The following is a 17,329-nucleotide window of genomic DNA, read 5'->3' as shown; positions in this document are numbered from 1 at the left end:
ATTTCCAATACGGGTTCAGTGTTTTGATGATTTTAGTTCCACTTTTCAACGGATTTATTCCAAAATTGGAATTTATAGTTCGCAATGGATACTACTTCCTATGATAAAAAAAATGAAATTCGTAATAGGCGCCGCCTTCTCTGGCAGATAATTGCCTTTAATAGTTCACCTCTTCGTATAATCACCATTTAACTATACCTCCAGATCTTCGGTATTCTGATGATTTGTATTACACTTGTCACCGGAATTGTTTCAAAAGGGGAATTTGCAGTTCGCAATGAGTTCTACTTCCTATGACCAAAAAATTGCCAGTGCAGATCTACGTCTTTGTTCAACCCCCATATAACGATACCTCCCAATATTCGGCGTTTTGATGATTTTTGCTACATTATTCACCGGGATTAACTCAAACTTGGTATTTAGAGTTTGTAATAGTTGTTGGCCTCGCAGGCAGATAATTGGCTATAGATGTCCACGTTTTCTTATAGCCCCATAAAAAAGAGATACCTGAAACTTGGACTTTTTAAAAATGTAGAGGCATTTTTCGACGACAACCAAGGGGCATTCAAGGTTCGACCCGAGCAAACTTAGCTTTTTTACTTGTCAAAAATTAATAAAAAATATTTAATAATATTAACAATGAGTTAGAAGGTTCATTTGTAGGTGGTTGTCTAAAAAAATGCTGTTCAAGAACAAGAGCCCGCTCAGCAGTTTATTGTTCTTTGCTTTTAGAAATCATAAACAAATCATTAATAACTTTGGACCAACTTCACATTTAAAAGCAATTGAAATAAATCATAGAATAAAAAGACAGAATATTAATTTTCTCTTTAATGTTCTCTTTTGCGGACTTATGTGCTAGCACACGGCTTTAAGCAGTGCTGCTAAAAATTCATTATTTGGTAATGGAAATTTTTGCGGAAGGTGATGCAAAGTGACAACTTTTAACATTATCGGTGGGTATATATTGTTAGTTTTTATTTCTTATTTTTCTCATCGCATAAAGTGTGTGCTTAGGATTACAAGACCAAACGGAGAAGAGAACATTAATAAAATATGATGAATATTATGTCGAAGATCATTTGTAGCTCTACGATTCGACAGTTTCTAGTTTTTTGTTTGGGTGGTATATTTTTTAGAAATCTATTCCAAATGTCTTATGTTGAAGATAACATCTTCCCTTGGACATCCCTGATCAAAAAAGTTTTAAAATTCCATTTCTGGCTACATTGGTGATACCTGAATATATTGCATAAATTGTTCCCCCATCAGCCGTTGTGTTAAACTATTTCAACGCAATGACCGATATATTTTTAATCCCTGAAATTCTTTGAATATTTTTGCACAAATTATTTTATTTTCGAACACAAATTGTTTCCTTGTCACTTTTGTTGTCATTGTGAATTTATCGTACAGTATGTAAATTTTCGGTCATATATATTTACTACGATCACGATGACATTATCTATAATTGAGCCGGCAACAATTGTATAATTTGTGCAGACATACATATAAGTATGTATTTTTAAATATATTTGTTTTATGAACATTATAGGTGTTTATATATATTTTTGACCGTAGAAACATTTACCACAAAGCACTAGAGTCACACGAACGATGACGACGATGCTGCCTCTAACCACAAGTGGCCACTAACAAATAATCAAAACCGCCTAAATTAATCATTTTATTATGTAAAAAACAATATTTATATTTATTATTTCTAAATATTGAAATAATTTCAAAACTTACGCCACAATTCTTATAAATATGAGAATCAATTTATTACTTAAGTCGGAAGTGTTACCATAGACAAATTAAGTATAGACTAAAAAGTTGTCTCATCTGTTATCTCTGAAAAAAGTGCTTCAATAGATGTCGTTCATGCTGTGAGAGAGGTTCAGTAGACTCACTCAATTCTCTTAAAATACAAAATATTAAATATTTTTATGATTCTTTATTATTTATCAATAAAACACGAAACATCGACTTGATTTACTTTTACATTATCTAAATATGTCGTGAAATATAAAAATATAGAACTTAAATAGCAGAAAAATGAATAAATTGTTTTCGAAGTCGAGTGACATCACTAGCCCTAAGTGACTTGACTAGCCCAAGATCAACAATAGTGACATCTGCCCGAAGGGAAAATTTTAAAACTTTTTAGTCTATACCTTTATTTGTCTATGGTGTTACTCCATTGGCTTAACTTGTGTTTATGCTCCAATACAGAGTGTAATGTTGAAACTGAGATCTTTGCAATATTTTCTGAAGGCCTACAATGTCATGATATAAATTTAAGTTTCATTCCCTTTTTCTGTTTTTTCATACCCTCCACGGAGGGTATATAAAGTTTTTCATTCCGTTTGTAACACCTCGAAATATACATTTTAGACCCCACAAAATATATATATTCTTGATCAGCATAAAATTCTATGTCGATTTAGCGATGTCCGTCCGTCTGTGGAAATCACTCTAGCTTCCGAAAGAAATGAATTAAATTGATAAAATGTTACTCAAATTTATATTATGTCTGCAGGATTTTTGGTATTGAAAATGGGTCATGTATCTCCACATTTTGGTGTAGCCCCCATATAACGGTACCTCCCGATATTCGGTATTTTGATTATTTTAGTGTCTTTATTCACCGGAATTGTTTCAAATTTGGTATTTGAAGTTCGTAATGGATACTACAGCACATGACAGGAGATTGTTTGTGCAGGTCCACGTCTTCGTATAGCCCCCATATAACGGTACCTCCCGATATTTGGTACTTTAAGGAATTTAGCAACATTATTCACCAGAATTATTTCAAATTTGGTATTTGAAGTTCGTAATGAGTACCACAGCATAAGACAAAAAATTGTCTGTGCAGGTCCACGTCTTCGTATGGCCCCCATATGACGGTTCCTCCCGAAATTCGGTATTTGATGATTTTAGCGACATTATTCACGGGAATTGTTTTAAAATTTGGCCTAAGTAAGAGAATTGCTACATTATTGACCATTTTTTTTTTTTTAATTTTCGCATTTGAATATTATAATGGCTTATGACGTTTTATGAGCTTCATGAATATTTAAATAAAAAAAATTACCACTTTTGGGAGAGGTACTTGATGGAGTGGACCGATACTATCCATTGTCGCACTTGACCGAGCACTGATTTATTAGTATTCACAAAGTCGAAATAAAATCGGATTATCGGATTATTTCGAACTTTTGTGGGCGAGTTGCCAGAAGGAGTGGACTGATATTGCCCATCTTCGAACTCGATATTTGGCGATATTTTCTTGTTCTATTAGGGACATTATTTTCTTTGAATTTTTTTACCTTTTGTGGGTATGTATCAGAAGGAGTATACCAATATTGTCCATCTCCGAAGTGGACCTATGTTTACGATTTACCAAGTTTGGACCAAATCTGATACTCCCCAAACAGACGGACGAACGGACCGACGGGCATTGCTAGATCGACTCCAAATGTCCTGAAACGGCTTTGGTCCAGTGAGACCTAGGCATGTGCCTTATTTCGATGAGGCACATTTTGGCCGTCTCAGATATAACCTCCATAGCCATATGACTGAGAGTATACAAATGAGTGATTTACTTTTTTTGGCCGTCAATTTGCGGTGGTCGTTTTAAAACAAAGAGCATTTCTTTTATTTTTAATTTCAAAAAAAACAGGGCTTATCAAAATGGGTTTATGGTTACACAGCAATCATAAATAAATGCAATTGAAAACCCAAACAAAAAATTCCGAGTTATTAAGAATAATTACAACAAATAATTTCTCCATTGTGGTTTTCGAAATTTGCAAAATGAGTCAGAAAACTGACGCATAGGTCTATATAAAAATTAGCAAATCAATTTTTCAAAAGATCCCCAATATACCAAAATAGCTTGAGTGTAATAATATTATAATGAGCTTTAGAAAATACGTTTTTAGATTGAAAATGTTGAGATTATATGGAGAAATGCTTGAGTAGGGCCAGTGTACTTCAGTGACAATTTTCATCAATGTTTAGGACACTTTCATGAGACCAGAAATCTCAGCAGCTATACTCTTAGAGAATTCGGAATGGTTTAATGTTTTCGAAAAATTTCCTATTGAGTAGAACTCTCCCAAGAACTACCTCAACTCTAAAAAAAACATTTAATTTTGAAGTATCGATAAATATTTATTTCCCAAAATACAGCCATGACTCACCAATCAGCTGCGGTACATCTTCCCTTGACCTTCATTTGTGAAGAGTTATGAAACATTGTCATTACCTCATTGTCTTGAGCTGTCAGACATTCCCCTGCAATTTCAATTAGTTCCAAAAAAATTGTTGAAGTTCATGGAAATGTCATTTCAATAATTTGTTGCTGCTCGCGACTTGGGCGAAAATCTTGGAAAAAATGATTTCATTTCGTTAATGAATTAACTACAAAATTCGTTTATTTCAATAAAAGAGCAAATGACTGACTGACTGGCTAACTGAACTTGTTGTGGGTCTTCAAAACAAAATTGATTAATTTATGTTCCTCACCAAACAAAAAATGTGTTTCGTTTCGGTTAAGGGGGGGTCAGCAGCTAATAAACCAAATTTAAAAAAATATTAAGATTTATGTTTCGTGTGTTTGGAAATGTTTGGAAATTGAATAGGGGGGAGGGGAATCGGTCACGTATGTGATGACATACTAGCATAGATCTACATTGCATGTTGCTGTTACTGTTTTTTTCTTTCCATATTTTTGTTAATATAATTTTGCAATGATTTTTTTTTTCGTTTGTTTGTTAATCAACATAAATTGAACATGAACTGCTTTAATTAAATCTTGTCTTTTTTTCTTTCTTTCAATTTTTTCTAGATGAACGCGATGCCATTCAAAAGAAGACATTCACAAAATGGGTCAATAAACATCTCAAAAAGGTAATGTAACAAAAAAATATTGTTTCTCAAATCAAATTTCTTCTTAGACACAGACAAAGAGAGGGCCTTTCTGGGAAATGAAAAAGAAGAGGACCGGTAATAATTTATAATGGGCTTGATTGTAACACCTCATCTTCTTCATCATCATCCTCACCACCATCATTGCCATCTCAATAATTGTGGTTATCATCGCAATTGAAAGGCATACTTTGTTCGAATATCACCATCAAGCGCTCTTTACAAATACCCAGTTACACAAAAAGATGAAAACAAAATGAAAAAGACGAAAACACAAAGCAAGGCAAACAATTGCAAATTTTCTTCTCGGCCGCGACGAGAGAAGTGAGAAAGAAATTATTTGCCAGATTATTAGGGCCTTGTTTTGAATTGTTAGACTTTCACTATTGCCACCATCAACACCACCTCCATCTGGTGTTGGTGTTGGCCATGTAATAATGACTGGCGGTCTGTCCATGTTGTGTTTCCTTTCAAAGAAATACAAATGGCAAACAACAATGACACACAGACACCCATACCCCTACTTTTACCATAAAAGTCACACTTTGCAGTTCGCTCACTCTAATCACACCTGATCATGAAAAGAAAGTCATGTTTTTTTTAATTTTATCTCATTTTATTTTTGTATCTCATGACTGTTTTTTGCTTTTTAAAAATTCTTTTTTCATGCAGCACTGGAAATATGCAAAGGTATCGTTATTTTTCTACTCTTTCCGATTGTCAATTTGTTGTCACTTTGAAGTAAAATAAAGGTGTAAGTCCACTTTTTGCTGCAACATTTTTTCAGTTTCGCGAAAATTGAGAATTTCTTATTAAATTAGTTGTTGTTGTCAGGTATAAAAGCAAAAAAAGTAACTTCATATAATAGTGTTTAGTTCCAAATCTGGAGTAGAATTGAAATATTAACCCTCATCCAGTATTCGTCGGTATAAATTGCCCAAAAGCGTTTTGTTTTTGGCAAGAATTTTTGGTTTGAAAGATAGAAAATTTAAGGCATACCAGTTTGGGACCAAGACACAATATATATGACGAGATAGAAGTCAGGTTAGGTTAGAGGATAATTAGATACAATTGAAATTGTATCTACCTCACTCGGAGACCTTAAATATTGTATGACCTTAATATTTTAGGAATGAAGCAAGGGTGGGTTTTCAGTGGTTTTAAGTAAATTAAGGTTAGTTTCCTAGGTGTAGCCTTTAGTGCCGTTTTACTACAACAGATTTCTTAAGGACATTTTTGGGGGCATTATAAGTTTGATTGGGCCAAAATTATGTAACACCTCGAAATATTGCACATAGGAAACTATATGTGGATCTTCCTATCTCGCCGAGCTGAGTCGATATAGCTATGTATGTCCGTCTGTCCATGTTAATTTGTAATCAAGCTACAGGTCGCAATTATGGCCCGATCTTCACGAAAGCCTATTGTTTTTGGTGATGATCGCAAATTATTTAGGAGTTGAAATGGACCAAAAAAAAAAAAAAAAATAAAAAATTCTTGATTTTGCTGTTACTCTACAGGCCATAATTATAGACCAATCGAGTTAGAGTTTGCGGCTGGACAGAAGCCTACTAATTTGGAAATTAGTTAGGGGTTAAAATAAACCATGAAAGTTCATGTTTAAAAAATGCGAAAATTTCCACTAAACGCAAATATTTTTAATCCCTACGAAATCACAAATACATTAAAAGGTTACTTCTGACTATTGCAGTGATGTTCATAGCCAAGATATCGGACATATAACAAAATATTTAAAAATATTTAACAAAACTACAACAAAGTCAAACGCCAAAATTTTTAAATTTTTTTTAAATCTTAGCTAAATTTAGAAAACAAAGAATATCGGAAATAGCATCAAATTTTAGAATAAGTTTAGATTTGTTCGAATTGGTCACCTTTGGCACGAATTATGGTCTTCAAACGGTCAATGAAACCGTCACACGCTCTGCGGTATTTTGGCTCATTCCCGGCTAAACGCTTGCTTGAGGTGATCGACACTTTGGTATTTTTTAGTGCCAACCTTGCTTTCCAAAATATTCCAGACACAATACGGTCAACGGATTGGTATTCGGAGATTTTGGTGGCCATTTTGTGCTGGAAATGAAGCGAGGAACCTCATTTTGAAACCATTCTTGTGTGGCGCCTGCGTATTCCTATTGGAATGTCCAAACCAGGTCTGCGGCCAAAATATTTGCGTGCCCAAGGCTTTAATACACCCTCCACAATATTTTTGCGATAATGTTCGGCATTTATTCTGATGCCATGGTCGATTAATACGAGCGGAGAATTATCATCGGCCCACACTATCACCATGGCCGACACTTGAGTTCTGGTGGCCAACCGAAGGAGTACATTTTCAGCTGACCTCTCTGGCAAGTAAACACGATCACTTTGTTTGTTTACAAACTGCTGGACAACGAATGTTTTCTCATCGGGGAAAACCAAATTCGGAAGTTCACCACTTTCGGTCAAGCTTTACCTCTTTTAAGTCTATTTTCTTTCTGTTGCGATGTAAGTTCTTGCACTTTTTGGAATTTCAGTGGCTTTACCCCGAGCTCATTTTTCAATATTTGCCGAATGGAAAACAGTAATGTCGACGAAGATATTGAATAATATTTCAAAAGACTTTGGTAAGAATAGTGCAAAATAGTCATTATTCCTTAAAGGCTTTATGTTGGAAAACTTTTCGAATTTAAAATATCTCGCAAAATATTGTAGCTAGAGATTAGCAGCAAAAAATCTTAGAAAATGCAAGGAAACAAAATGAAAAAATGGTGCCACCAAATTTGAGAGTTCCTACCCTTTTCAGGAAACCCTCTTCCTTGTGGAGCTCATAATAAAAGGATGAAAGGACGTTCATAGTTATACCCACCTCAACAGTGTATTCAAGACCTCAATTTAAATTATCCAACAGCAAAATACAACAATTCAATTTAATGACCTCGGAGGAGTTTTTATAAACGTTTTTTAAAGCATATTTTGAACTGTGGCTTAGAATGCAGTTCGGGGTACCATAACAATTTAATAACTTTTTTTTGAGCATGTATATTTTCGAAACGGGCAAAAGTGGACTTATCACCTTTGGAACTTCAACCATGTGATATTAATTTATGTAATGTTACAATATTTCCTTTTTAAGTTTTTAATCTACTTTTGTGCTATTTAGTTTTCAATTTCTTCTTTTGTTGTGAAAAAATAAAAACTTTCTAATTCCTAAATTTTAATAAAAATATACCAACATAAATTCACCCTTCCAGACATACACAATGTTACATGTTTGTGTGTACACAAATGGGGTACCCTGTTGTCCGCTGTCTGCCGTAAGTTTATTTACCCAATCCCAGGACTAGTTTATTTTCAAAATTATTAATTTTTGTTTGTTTTTGTAGTTAATTGCAAAATTGCAACTTTAAAATTTGCACTGCAAGCGCTAAATTATTTTCTTTTTTCGTTTTTAATTTTTATTTTATTTTTTCCAAAAATCAGCAGAGGCCTAAAGCATTTTCGTTTATTTTTAATAACCTTGACCTATTTTTGTGATGCTACAAATCTTTAAATAAGATTCTTAATTTTATCTCTTGCTTGCTCCTTCCGCTTTCCAGTTTTTAATCATCAATGTTCAGTCTAAATCAGGAACGTATCCAGGAATTTTATTTTAAAACCATCACGGGCGTTAGGCCCAACTTGCACAAAACCCCACTTTTCCTTGAAATATGTAAAAAAATGTCAGAAAAGTAAACAGATCGAAGAGAAAAGGTAGAAAAATTCTCTAAGATTTAAAACCCAAAATGCTCTTCCGTTGGCCGTTCCGTTACTTGAGCTTGCCATCAAAGTTATGACCTTTCCCTCGTCGTGAATCGTCAGTGAGTATTTATTTAGAATGAGACCTTTGGTCCATTGTGCTGTTCCGTTAGACAGAGAATGTTTTTGGCAAACTTAAGCGGATGATGGGATCTATGTTTAAATTTCCCATAAAACCGGACATCTGCGCAGCAGTCAGGAACACTGTTATCCCGTCTTGAGGTCAAAAATTTGATGCTGCAGTGGTCAGTTACAATGCCAACCACGTTTCTTAGATCAGACCTACTAAGTGATAGAAGGGTGCTTGTGCTTCTTTTCGAGATTACCGGGCAGATGGCCTTACATACCCTACCCTACAACCAGTCTTTAAGTGTTATCTTCTACGATGAAAGATTTTTTTGGATCAGCTAACATAAGTTATTAAACCATATTAGTGGTTTAACGGGTACCAGAAGCAGAGGATCGGGTCGATGTTTCCATTTATGAGCCGATACTGTCCATCTTCGAAGTGGTATTAAGTTTTTGGTAACAACTACGATTTGACACGTTTGGACCTTAACGCAAACAGCCACACGGACTGAAAATCGTGATAGCTCAGATATAGGAACTACTTGGAAAGCCATTTTCAAAGATTTTCAACTTTTGTCTTATCTGCTTTTTAACAAAGTCGAATTGAAGAAAAATCAAAAATAACTAAGAATAAAGACGCCCTTTATCTTTTTTTGCACACATGAGATCATTTGGACTCCTTAGGACTCCAGTTCTCCACCAAAATTTAACTTTGTGAGATTTGGTGTAATTTGGCTACTAGGTTATAGCATGGTACAATGAAGAGAAGGTAGGTCAACTTTGAAAAAATTACAAGTATACAGGTCTACCTGTTTGGCTTGTAATGTCAGAAATAGTATCAAAACAATAACAAAATCAAACAACTTGTTGCATTCATTTTGAATAAATAATTGAAAACCGCGAAAACTGAATGAAAGGTCAACATTTCTTTTCAAAACCAGGTTCTATATATCTCTAAAGGATTATTTCGCTACAAAAACTCTAGATTTTATCGATGCATACGATGAAATAAACATTTTGAAAACATCCGAATTTAAATGTTTTCTGAAAATTTTTTTTTGTTATTGAAAAGAAAACACATACATAAACAAATAAAGATGACATATTAAGCCAAGAAAATAAAAAAATTGAAAACATATGGTATCATAGCCCTACCTTGATATCATTGTACCATGGGTTATAGGAAAAATTGTTCCTATGTTTCAAAAGCTTGCCATAACTGCTTGAAATTTTATACTTATTACCAAGAATGCAATGATATATAGCAACACTGAAATTTTATTTTGATTTTGTTTTTTTTTTAACGATTTTTTTGATACCATTGACCCACTGTGCAATTTCTTTTTGATTTTTTTTGTGTTTGCTGATGTTTGTTTTTGTTTGTTTTCATTACACATTTCCTAGTTTTCTTTTTTTATTTTGCATGACATTATTAATAAATAAAAAACCAACCACCCAACTTGGCACATTATTTATTTTATTATTTTTTTCTTTTATTTTTTCCTTTCCAAAAACAATTGAAAATTGAAAAATTACTGCAATAATCTGCCTTTGGAAATCTAAAAAATTCTTCAGGCCAATCGACGTGTTGAAGATTTATTTGAAGATTTACGCGATGGACACAATTTACTCTCTCTTCTGGAAGTGCTTTCTGGCGAACACTTGGTAAGTTTACAAAATGCCTGTCAAACATTACAAAAACAAATTTTAATTCGTATTCTCTTTTCTCGCTTTTAGCCCAGAGAAAAGGGAAAAATGCGTTTCCATATGCTGCAAAATGCCCAAATGGCATTGGATTTTCTACGCTACAAAAAGATAAAATTGGTTAACATCAGAGCAGAGGATATTGTCGATGGCAATCCCAAACTGACACTCGGTTTGATCTGGACAATTATTTTACACTTCCAGGTAAGTTCATCCAGAGTAGATTTATTTTCGAAAACAAAACGAAAACACCCTCAAATGTTGTCCCTGAGAGCAGCAGTGTACCATATGTATGTATATACATTTATATGTTGGCTGTCAACTACTCCCACAAAAAAAGTGGAAGTTGTTCCATTTTGGTAATTCTAGTTTCAAGTAACACATTCGATCGCGCGCGCACACACAACATCCTACAAGACTTTCGATTTCTAAATTTATTGATAACAAGTTGGCATTCAGGCAATCGCCAGATAGGTATGTGTGTGGATGTGTGTTTTGATACATAATATCTGGTGTTTATTACAATTCATAGCCACGGATGACGTGTGCTGTTCCCCAACACCATGGCTATGGTTTCTAGAGAGTAGGAGCATACCACTTGATGTTGTTGCCGCTGCTGACTGCCTGCCTGCCCACACATTTGTGATGTCTATTAATGCCGCCGCAGACGCCAAAACATCCAGCCAAACAACCACTTTGGTTGGTAATACAGCCTCCAATTGAAATATGCCTGGCTTTGACGAAACTCAAGATTTGTTTCCATTGATCGCACAAGACTAATCTGTCAACACGAAAAGCAACAACAACAACAAATGGAAACCAAAAGTGCCATGTCGTCGCTGTTTGAGTATCGATTGTTGCCATACCAGTAATGCCAAATATGGCAGGTAGGTGGCAGCAATAGCCACACACTCTTGGCGAAACGAACAGAAGTTAACAGAATAAGACGACAGCTAAATGCTTGGCTCTGCTGACATACATACTTGCGTGGATTGCAACGTTAGACTGGAGTGGTTGCTGCTGGCTGCCTGGCTGGCTGACATACACTGAAAGAAAATTCACCAACTTTGCCCCAAGAACACCGGATATTTCCCACAGAGTAGTGTCTCATGTTTGACAGGGGTTTTCTTAACCGCCCACTGGATATTTAATGTTTTTGTTTTCATAAATTAGAACAACTTTCAATTTGATGTTTTCAATGAACATGTCTGATAATATTTTTGCAAAAAAATGTTCAAATTAATTAACACAATTTTCAACTGCCATTTAGAAAAGATAATTGACAGTATAACAGCTTTATTTGAAATCTAAAAAATGTTCATTGAACAAAATCCTCTCCCTTCTGTACTTTGTTAATCCTCCTCGGGTACATATGGAAAGGAATTCAATGTAAAATGTTTTCAGAAATTTTGAAACTCCATTGGATTCTGAGAAAAATATGATATTCCATTCGATATTCGGAATTTATTGGTAAAAATTCTAATTATTCATTTTAAATAAAAATAATTTAATTATAATAGATTTCTTGAGAATTCCGAAGGGAATTGCATTCATTTTTTAATACTTTATATAAAATTAAATTTCTTAATTTCAATTCATATATGATTTTTATTAAGGGATGATCCATCATCCGAACCACCTTTAGTTACCTAGAATGTTTCAAATTGATGAATTTTATTATCCCTACCTGCTTTAATACATGACATCAACATAGGAAATGTAGTGGCCATTAGTATGCCCACAGAGGAGATCCTGCCCCAGATAAAGCGGATAACTTACACTTAAAGATAGAATAAAGCAAAACAAGAGTCAATTTTAATGTTGCAGTTCCAGCTTTGGTATTATTTGGAGGTTCATCAAACTCTCATATGGGCTAAGTTTGACAACTATAAAAGCTATAACATCTGTTGGACAATTGCACCACAATTGTTCATTGGGAAACTTAAAAATATTTTAATAAAAACTAATTTGTGTTACCATGCAAAAATATATTGATATGTTTTTTATGTTACAAAAGTAGGCTTTGTTTTTATATGTATTCGTAATGAAAAGAAAAATATTTTTTTTGTTAGTCTATAAACTTTACTGCTGTGGACAAGTTGTCAAATAATAAAAAAAATTGAAAAGCTGAATTGAAAATCCACACAAGAAGTTTTCTTAATCAAAGGGGAATATCCTATAGGTTATGGGCCCAGGCTACGCTGAAACTAATTAATAGAAAATGGATAAATTAAAAAGAAATATTAAACCCTTCGATGGAGAAAGATATTCTGTGTGGAAGTTTAGAGTTAGAGCGCTGTTGGAAGAAATGGACGCTTTGAAAGTTATAGATTGTGAATTCCCGAAAGAATTAACCCCAGAATGGATAAGAAGTGAAAGAACTGCAAAAAGTGTAATCATCGAATATCTAGGCGATTCTTTTCTTGGTTTTGCAAACACTGAAAGTACAGCAAAGCAAATTTTTAAAGATTTGGATGCAATATATGAACGGAAGAGTTTGGCATCCCAATTGGCGGTGCGAAAAAGACTGCTGTCTTTAAAGCTAAAAGGTGATACATTGTTAATGAATCATTTCATAATATTCGATGACCTGATTGCTGAGTTAATGGCTTCCGGAGCTAAAATTGAGGAAATGGACAAAGTATCCCACTTGTTGTTGACACTGCCATCAGCGTATGATGGCGTCATAACGGCGATTGAGACATTATCGGAGGATAACTTAACATTGGCATTTGTAAAAACTCGATTACTTGACCATGAGATAAAATTGATAAACGATAACCGAGACACCAGTGGAAAAGTTTTACAAGCCGTTAACAATCAAAGATACAATAACAAGGTCTTTTCACATAATTTCAAAAATAAAAGTAAATTCAAATCATACAAAACTTCTAAATCAAGTGCGAAGTGCCATTTCTGTGGTAAAAAAGGACACATTAAAAAAGATTGTTACGGATTTAAAAAACAGTTAAATGAAAAAAATTTCGATAGTGGAAAAACAGTTCAAACTGCAGCAACCCAAATTGAAAAAGGATTTGTATTCATGATAGGGCAGCACTTGAACACTGCCTCAAAAGGCAACATTTCTTTTCTATTGGACTCCGGTGCCTCTGATCATATGATAAATGACTCAAGCTTGTACACAGATTTTATTTGCCTGGAGTTTCCCATTAAAATTGGAATTGCCAAACAAGGAGAATTTATATACGCAACCAAGAAAGGAATAGTAAAGCTGTTCACTAAAGGTCAAGAGCAAATCACATTGGAAAATGTTTTATATTGCCAGGAAGTTCCTCAAAACTTACTATCCGTGAAGAGAATGCAAGATGCTGGTTTGACTATTGAATTTAATCCAGGGGGTGTTATAGTTACCAAAAACCGACAAGTTGTTATGGATGGTAAATATAAAAATAATATTCCAACTGTAGATTTTGAGCTGTTTTCAAGCATTTACACATCAAGAACATTAAGAAATGAAAACTATCGATTGTGGCATGAAAGATTAGGGCATGTATCTAAAGGGAAATTTTTGGAAATAAAAAGCAAGGGCATGTTTAGTGACACAAATCTTTTGGAAAATGCAGAACCTGACTGTGATTTATGCGAAGCTTGTATAGATGGTAAGCAATGTAGGTTGTCATTTAGTAAAAAGAAAGACAAAGAACATATAAAAAGACCTTTATTTATTATCCATTCGGATGTTTGTGGTCCGATTACGCCCTCTACCATTGATGAAAAGAATTATTATGTTATTTTTGTTGACCAATATACACATTATTGTGTGACATACTTAATAGCTCATAAGTCGGATGTATTTTCAGTTTTTAAAGATTTTGTAGCTAAAAGCGAATCTCATTTTAATTTAAAGGTTGTTAACCTCTATGTAGATAATGGAAGAGAATATCTATCTTCTGAAATGAAAGATTATTGTGTTCAAAAAGGAATAAGCTATCATTTAACCGTTCCACATACACCTCAACTAAACGGTGTGTCCGAACGGATGATAAGGACAATAACAGAAAAAGCTCGTGCTATGGTGAGTGGAGCTAAATTGGATAAAGTTTTTTGGGGTGAAGCCGTTCTAACGGCAACTTACTTAATAAACAGACTTCCCAGTAAAGCGTTGGGTAAAGAAACAAAAACACCTTATGAAAAATGGCACAGTAAAAAGCCGAGTTTAAAATATTTAAAGGTTTTTGGTTCAACGGTGTATGTGCATAACAAAATACGAAAACGAAAATTTGATGAAAAATCATCCAAGGGAATATTCGTTGGATATGAATCAAATGGATATAAAGTCTGGGATGTGGAAAGTGGAAAGTTTTTGATAGCTAGAGATGTTATCATGGATGAAAGGAATATGGTAAATTCCAGGAATGTAATTAAAGAGAATGTTGAACCGGAAAATGTGCTAAAAATCCCGAATGACAGTACGGATATAATTCCAATTGTCCCGAATGATACTACGGACAGAATTTTGACTATCCCGAATGAAAGTACGGAAGTGAGTAAAAATGTCCTGAATGACAGTAAGGAAAAGAAAAAATATGAACAGTCCATGGAACATATATCAAATAAGGTTGATCCAGACGAAACTGGTGTTCCTGTATTTGAAGAATCAAATGAACACAATAATCAGTTGTCCAATTCGGAAACTGAAACAGAGATCAGAAGAAGTGGAAGACTTAGGGATAAACCACAAATTTCATACAGAGAAGATGATTGTTTTTTCTTGGAATGTGTGTTAGGTATTCAAGCTCATTCTGATGTACCGACATTTTTTAATGAAATTGAAAATAGAAACGATAGAAAACACTGGGAAAAAGCAATAAACGATGAGCTTAAATCACATTTTGAGAACGAGACATGGACTCTTGTATCAAAACCTATTGGTAAGAATGTAGTTGATTGTAAATGGGTTTTTTCATTGAAACATGATGAAAAAGGAAATCCAGTAAGATACAAGGCTAGGCTTGTTGCTCGAGGTTTTACCCAAGAGTACTTAGTTGACTACGATGAAACCTTCGCTCCTGTAGCTAGAATTTGCAGCTTTCGCATTCTGATGGCTTTTTCAAACCAACACAATTTAAAGGTACATCACATGGATGTAAAGACAGCCTTTTTAAATGGAATATTGAAGGAGGAAATCTACATGAAAATTCCACAGGGATTGGATTGTGGGGATGATAAAATTTGTAAACTAAATAAGTCAATTTATGGACTAAAACAGTCTGCAAGATGTTGGTTTGAAGTTTTTGAAAAAGTCCTGAAGGAAATAGGATTTGTTAATTCGTCAGTGGATCGCTGTTTATACATTCTTGATAAGGGTGATACATTTGAAAATTTGTATGTGTTATTGTATGTGGACGATTTGGTAATTGCTACGGCTAATGATAAAACAGTCGTTAATTTTAAAAGATATCTAATGAACAGGTTTAAAATTACAGATAGAGAGAGATGAAAATACAGTATACTAGAGAGAGATGAAAATACAGTATACTTCAGTCAGACGGCATATATTGAGAATATTTTGAGGAAATTTAAAATGGATGACTGTAAGCCCGTCAGTACTCCACTGCCATGCAAACTGAATTATGAAGAACTAAACTCGGATGAAAAATATGACGCACCATGTCGTAATCTAATCGGCTCCTTGATGTACGTCATGTTATGTACGCGGCCTGATTTAAGTACGGCAATTAATATTTTAAGTCGCTATAGTAACAAGAGCAATAAAGAGTTATGGCAATGTCTTAAACGGGTGTTAAGATACCTCAAGGGTACTCTTAATTTGAAATTGACTTACAAAAGAAACGACAGTCACAGTGACATATTTATTGGATATGTAGATTCTGATTGGGGTGGAAGTGAGATTGATCGGAAAAGTACAACAGGGTATTTGTTCAAAATGTTTGAAACATGTCTAATTTGTTGGAATACAAAGAAACAAAACTCTGTAGCAGCTTTATCAACAGAAGCTGAATATATGGCTTTGTTTGAAGCAGTAAGGGAAGCTCTGTGGTTAAAATCATTAGTGAGTAGTATTAAAATAGAGATGAATAGGCCTATTAGAGTTTACGAGGATAATCAAGGCTGCATAAGTATATCAAAAAATCCATCATGCCACAAACGATCAAAACATATTGATATTAAATATCATTTTTCCAGAGAACAAGTTGAAAATAAGCTAATAACTATTGAGTATATTCCAACAGATAAACAGATTGCTGACATATTAACGAAACCCTTGCCAGCTGCTAGATTTCTGGAATTGAGAAGTTATCTCGGCTTGGAAAGTAATATGTAATTGTCTTAATATTTTTGTTTGTTTGGGTCTGATTAGGTTTTTCTGGGTTTTCCTAATCTTTACAACGAATGTTGGACCTTTTTATATTTTCCCAGAAATAACAACTTGTCCATCGTGAATTATTACCATACCTATTATTTGGATATTTATTTAATTTGTAATGATCAATATATTTTTGAGGGGGTGTGTTGGACAATTGCACCACAATTGTTCATTGGGAAACTTAAAAATATTTTAATAAAAACTAATTTGTGTTACCATGCAAAAATATATTGATATGTTTTTTATGTTACAAAAGTAGGCTTTGTTTTTATATGTATTCGTAATGAAAAGAAAAATATTTTTTTTGTTAGTCTATAAACTTTACTGCTGTGGACAAGTTGTCAAATAATAAAAAAAATTGAAAAGCTGAATTGAAAATCCACACAAGAAGTTTTCTTAATCAAAGGGGAATATCCTATAACATCCAAAACAGTAACTTCAAAAACTGTATTGGAATGTATAAATTCAATC

General features: G+C 33.9%; 1 protein-coding gene across 24 annotated transcripts in view; it reads left to right on the top strand.

The window, feature by feature from the left end:
* Positions 1–17,329, top strand: part of LOC101893893 (microtubule-actin cross-linking factor 1) — a 204,558-nt gene that overhangs the window by 99,386 nt on the left and 87,843 nt on the right. For all 24 annotated transcript variants that reach the window (XM_059125040.1, XM_059125031.1, XM_059125041.1 and 21 more), the window contains exons 3-5: positions 4,856–4,917; positions 10,381–10,470; positions 10,543–10,713. In XM_059125040.1, coding sequence (XP_058981023.1) covers positions 4,856–4,917; positions 10,381–10,470; positions 10,543–10,713 — 323 coding nt within the window. The remainder of the gene's footprint in view (positions 1–4,855; positions 4,918–10,380; positions 10,471–10,542; positions 10,714–17,329) is intronic.

The sequence above is a fragment of the Musca domestica genome, unplaced genomic scaffold (assembly GCF_030504385.1).
Source record: "Musca domestica strain aabys unplaced genomic scaffold, Musca_domestica.polishedcontigs.V.1.1 31, whole genome shotgun sequence".
Taxonomy (NCBI): Eukaryota; Metazoa; Arthropoda; class Insecta; order Diptera; family Muscidae; genus Musca; species Musca domestica.
The sequence above is the reverse complement of the archived record's forward strand: the minus strand, read 5'-3'. Positions and strand labels throughout refer to the sequence as shown.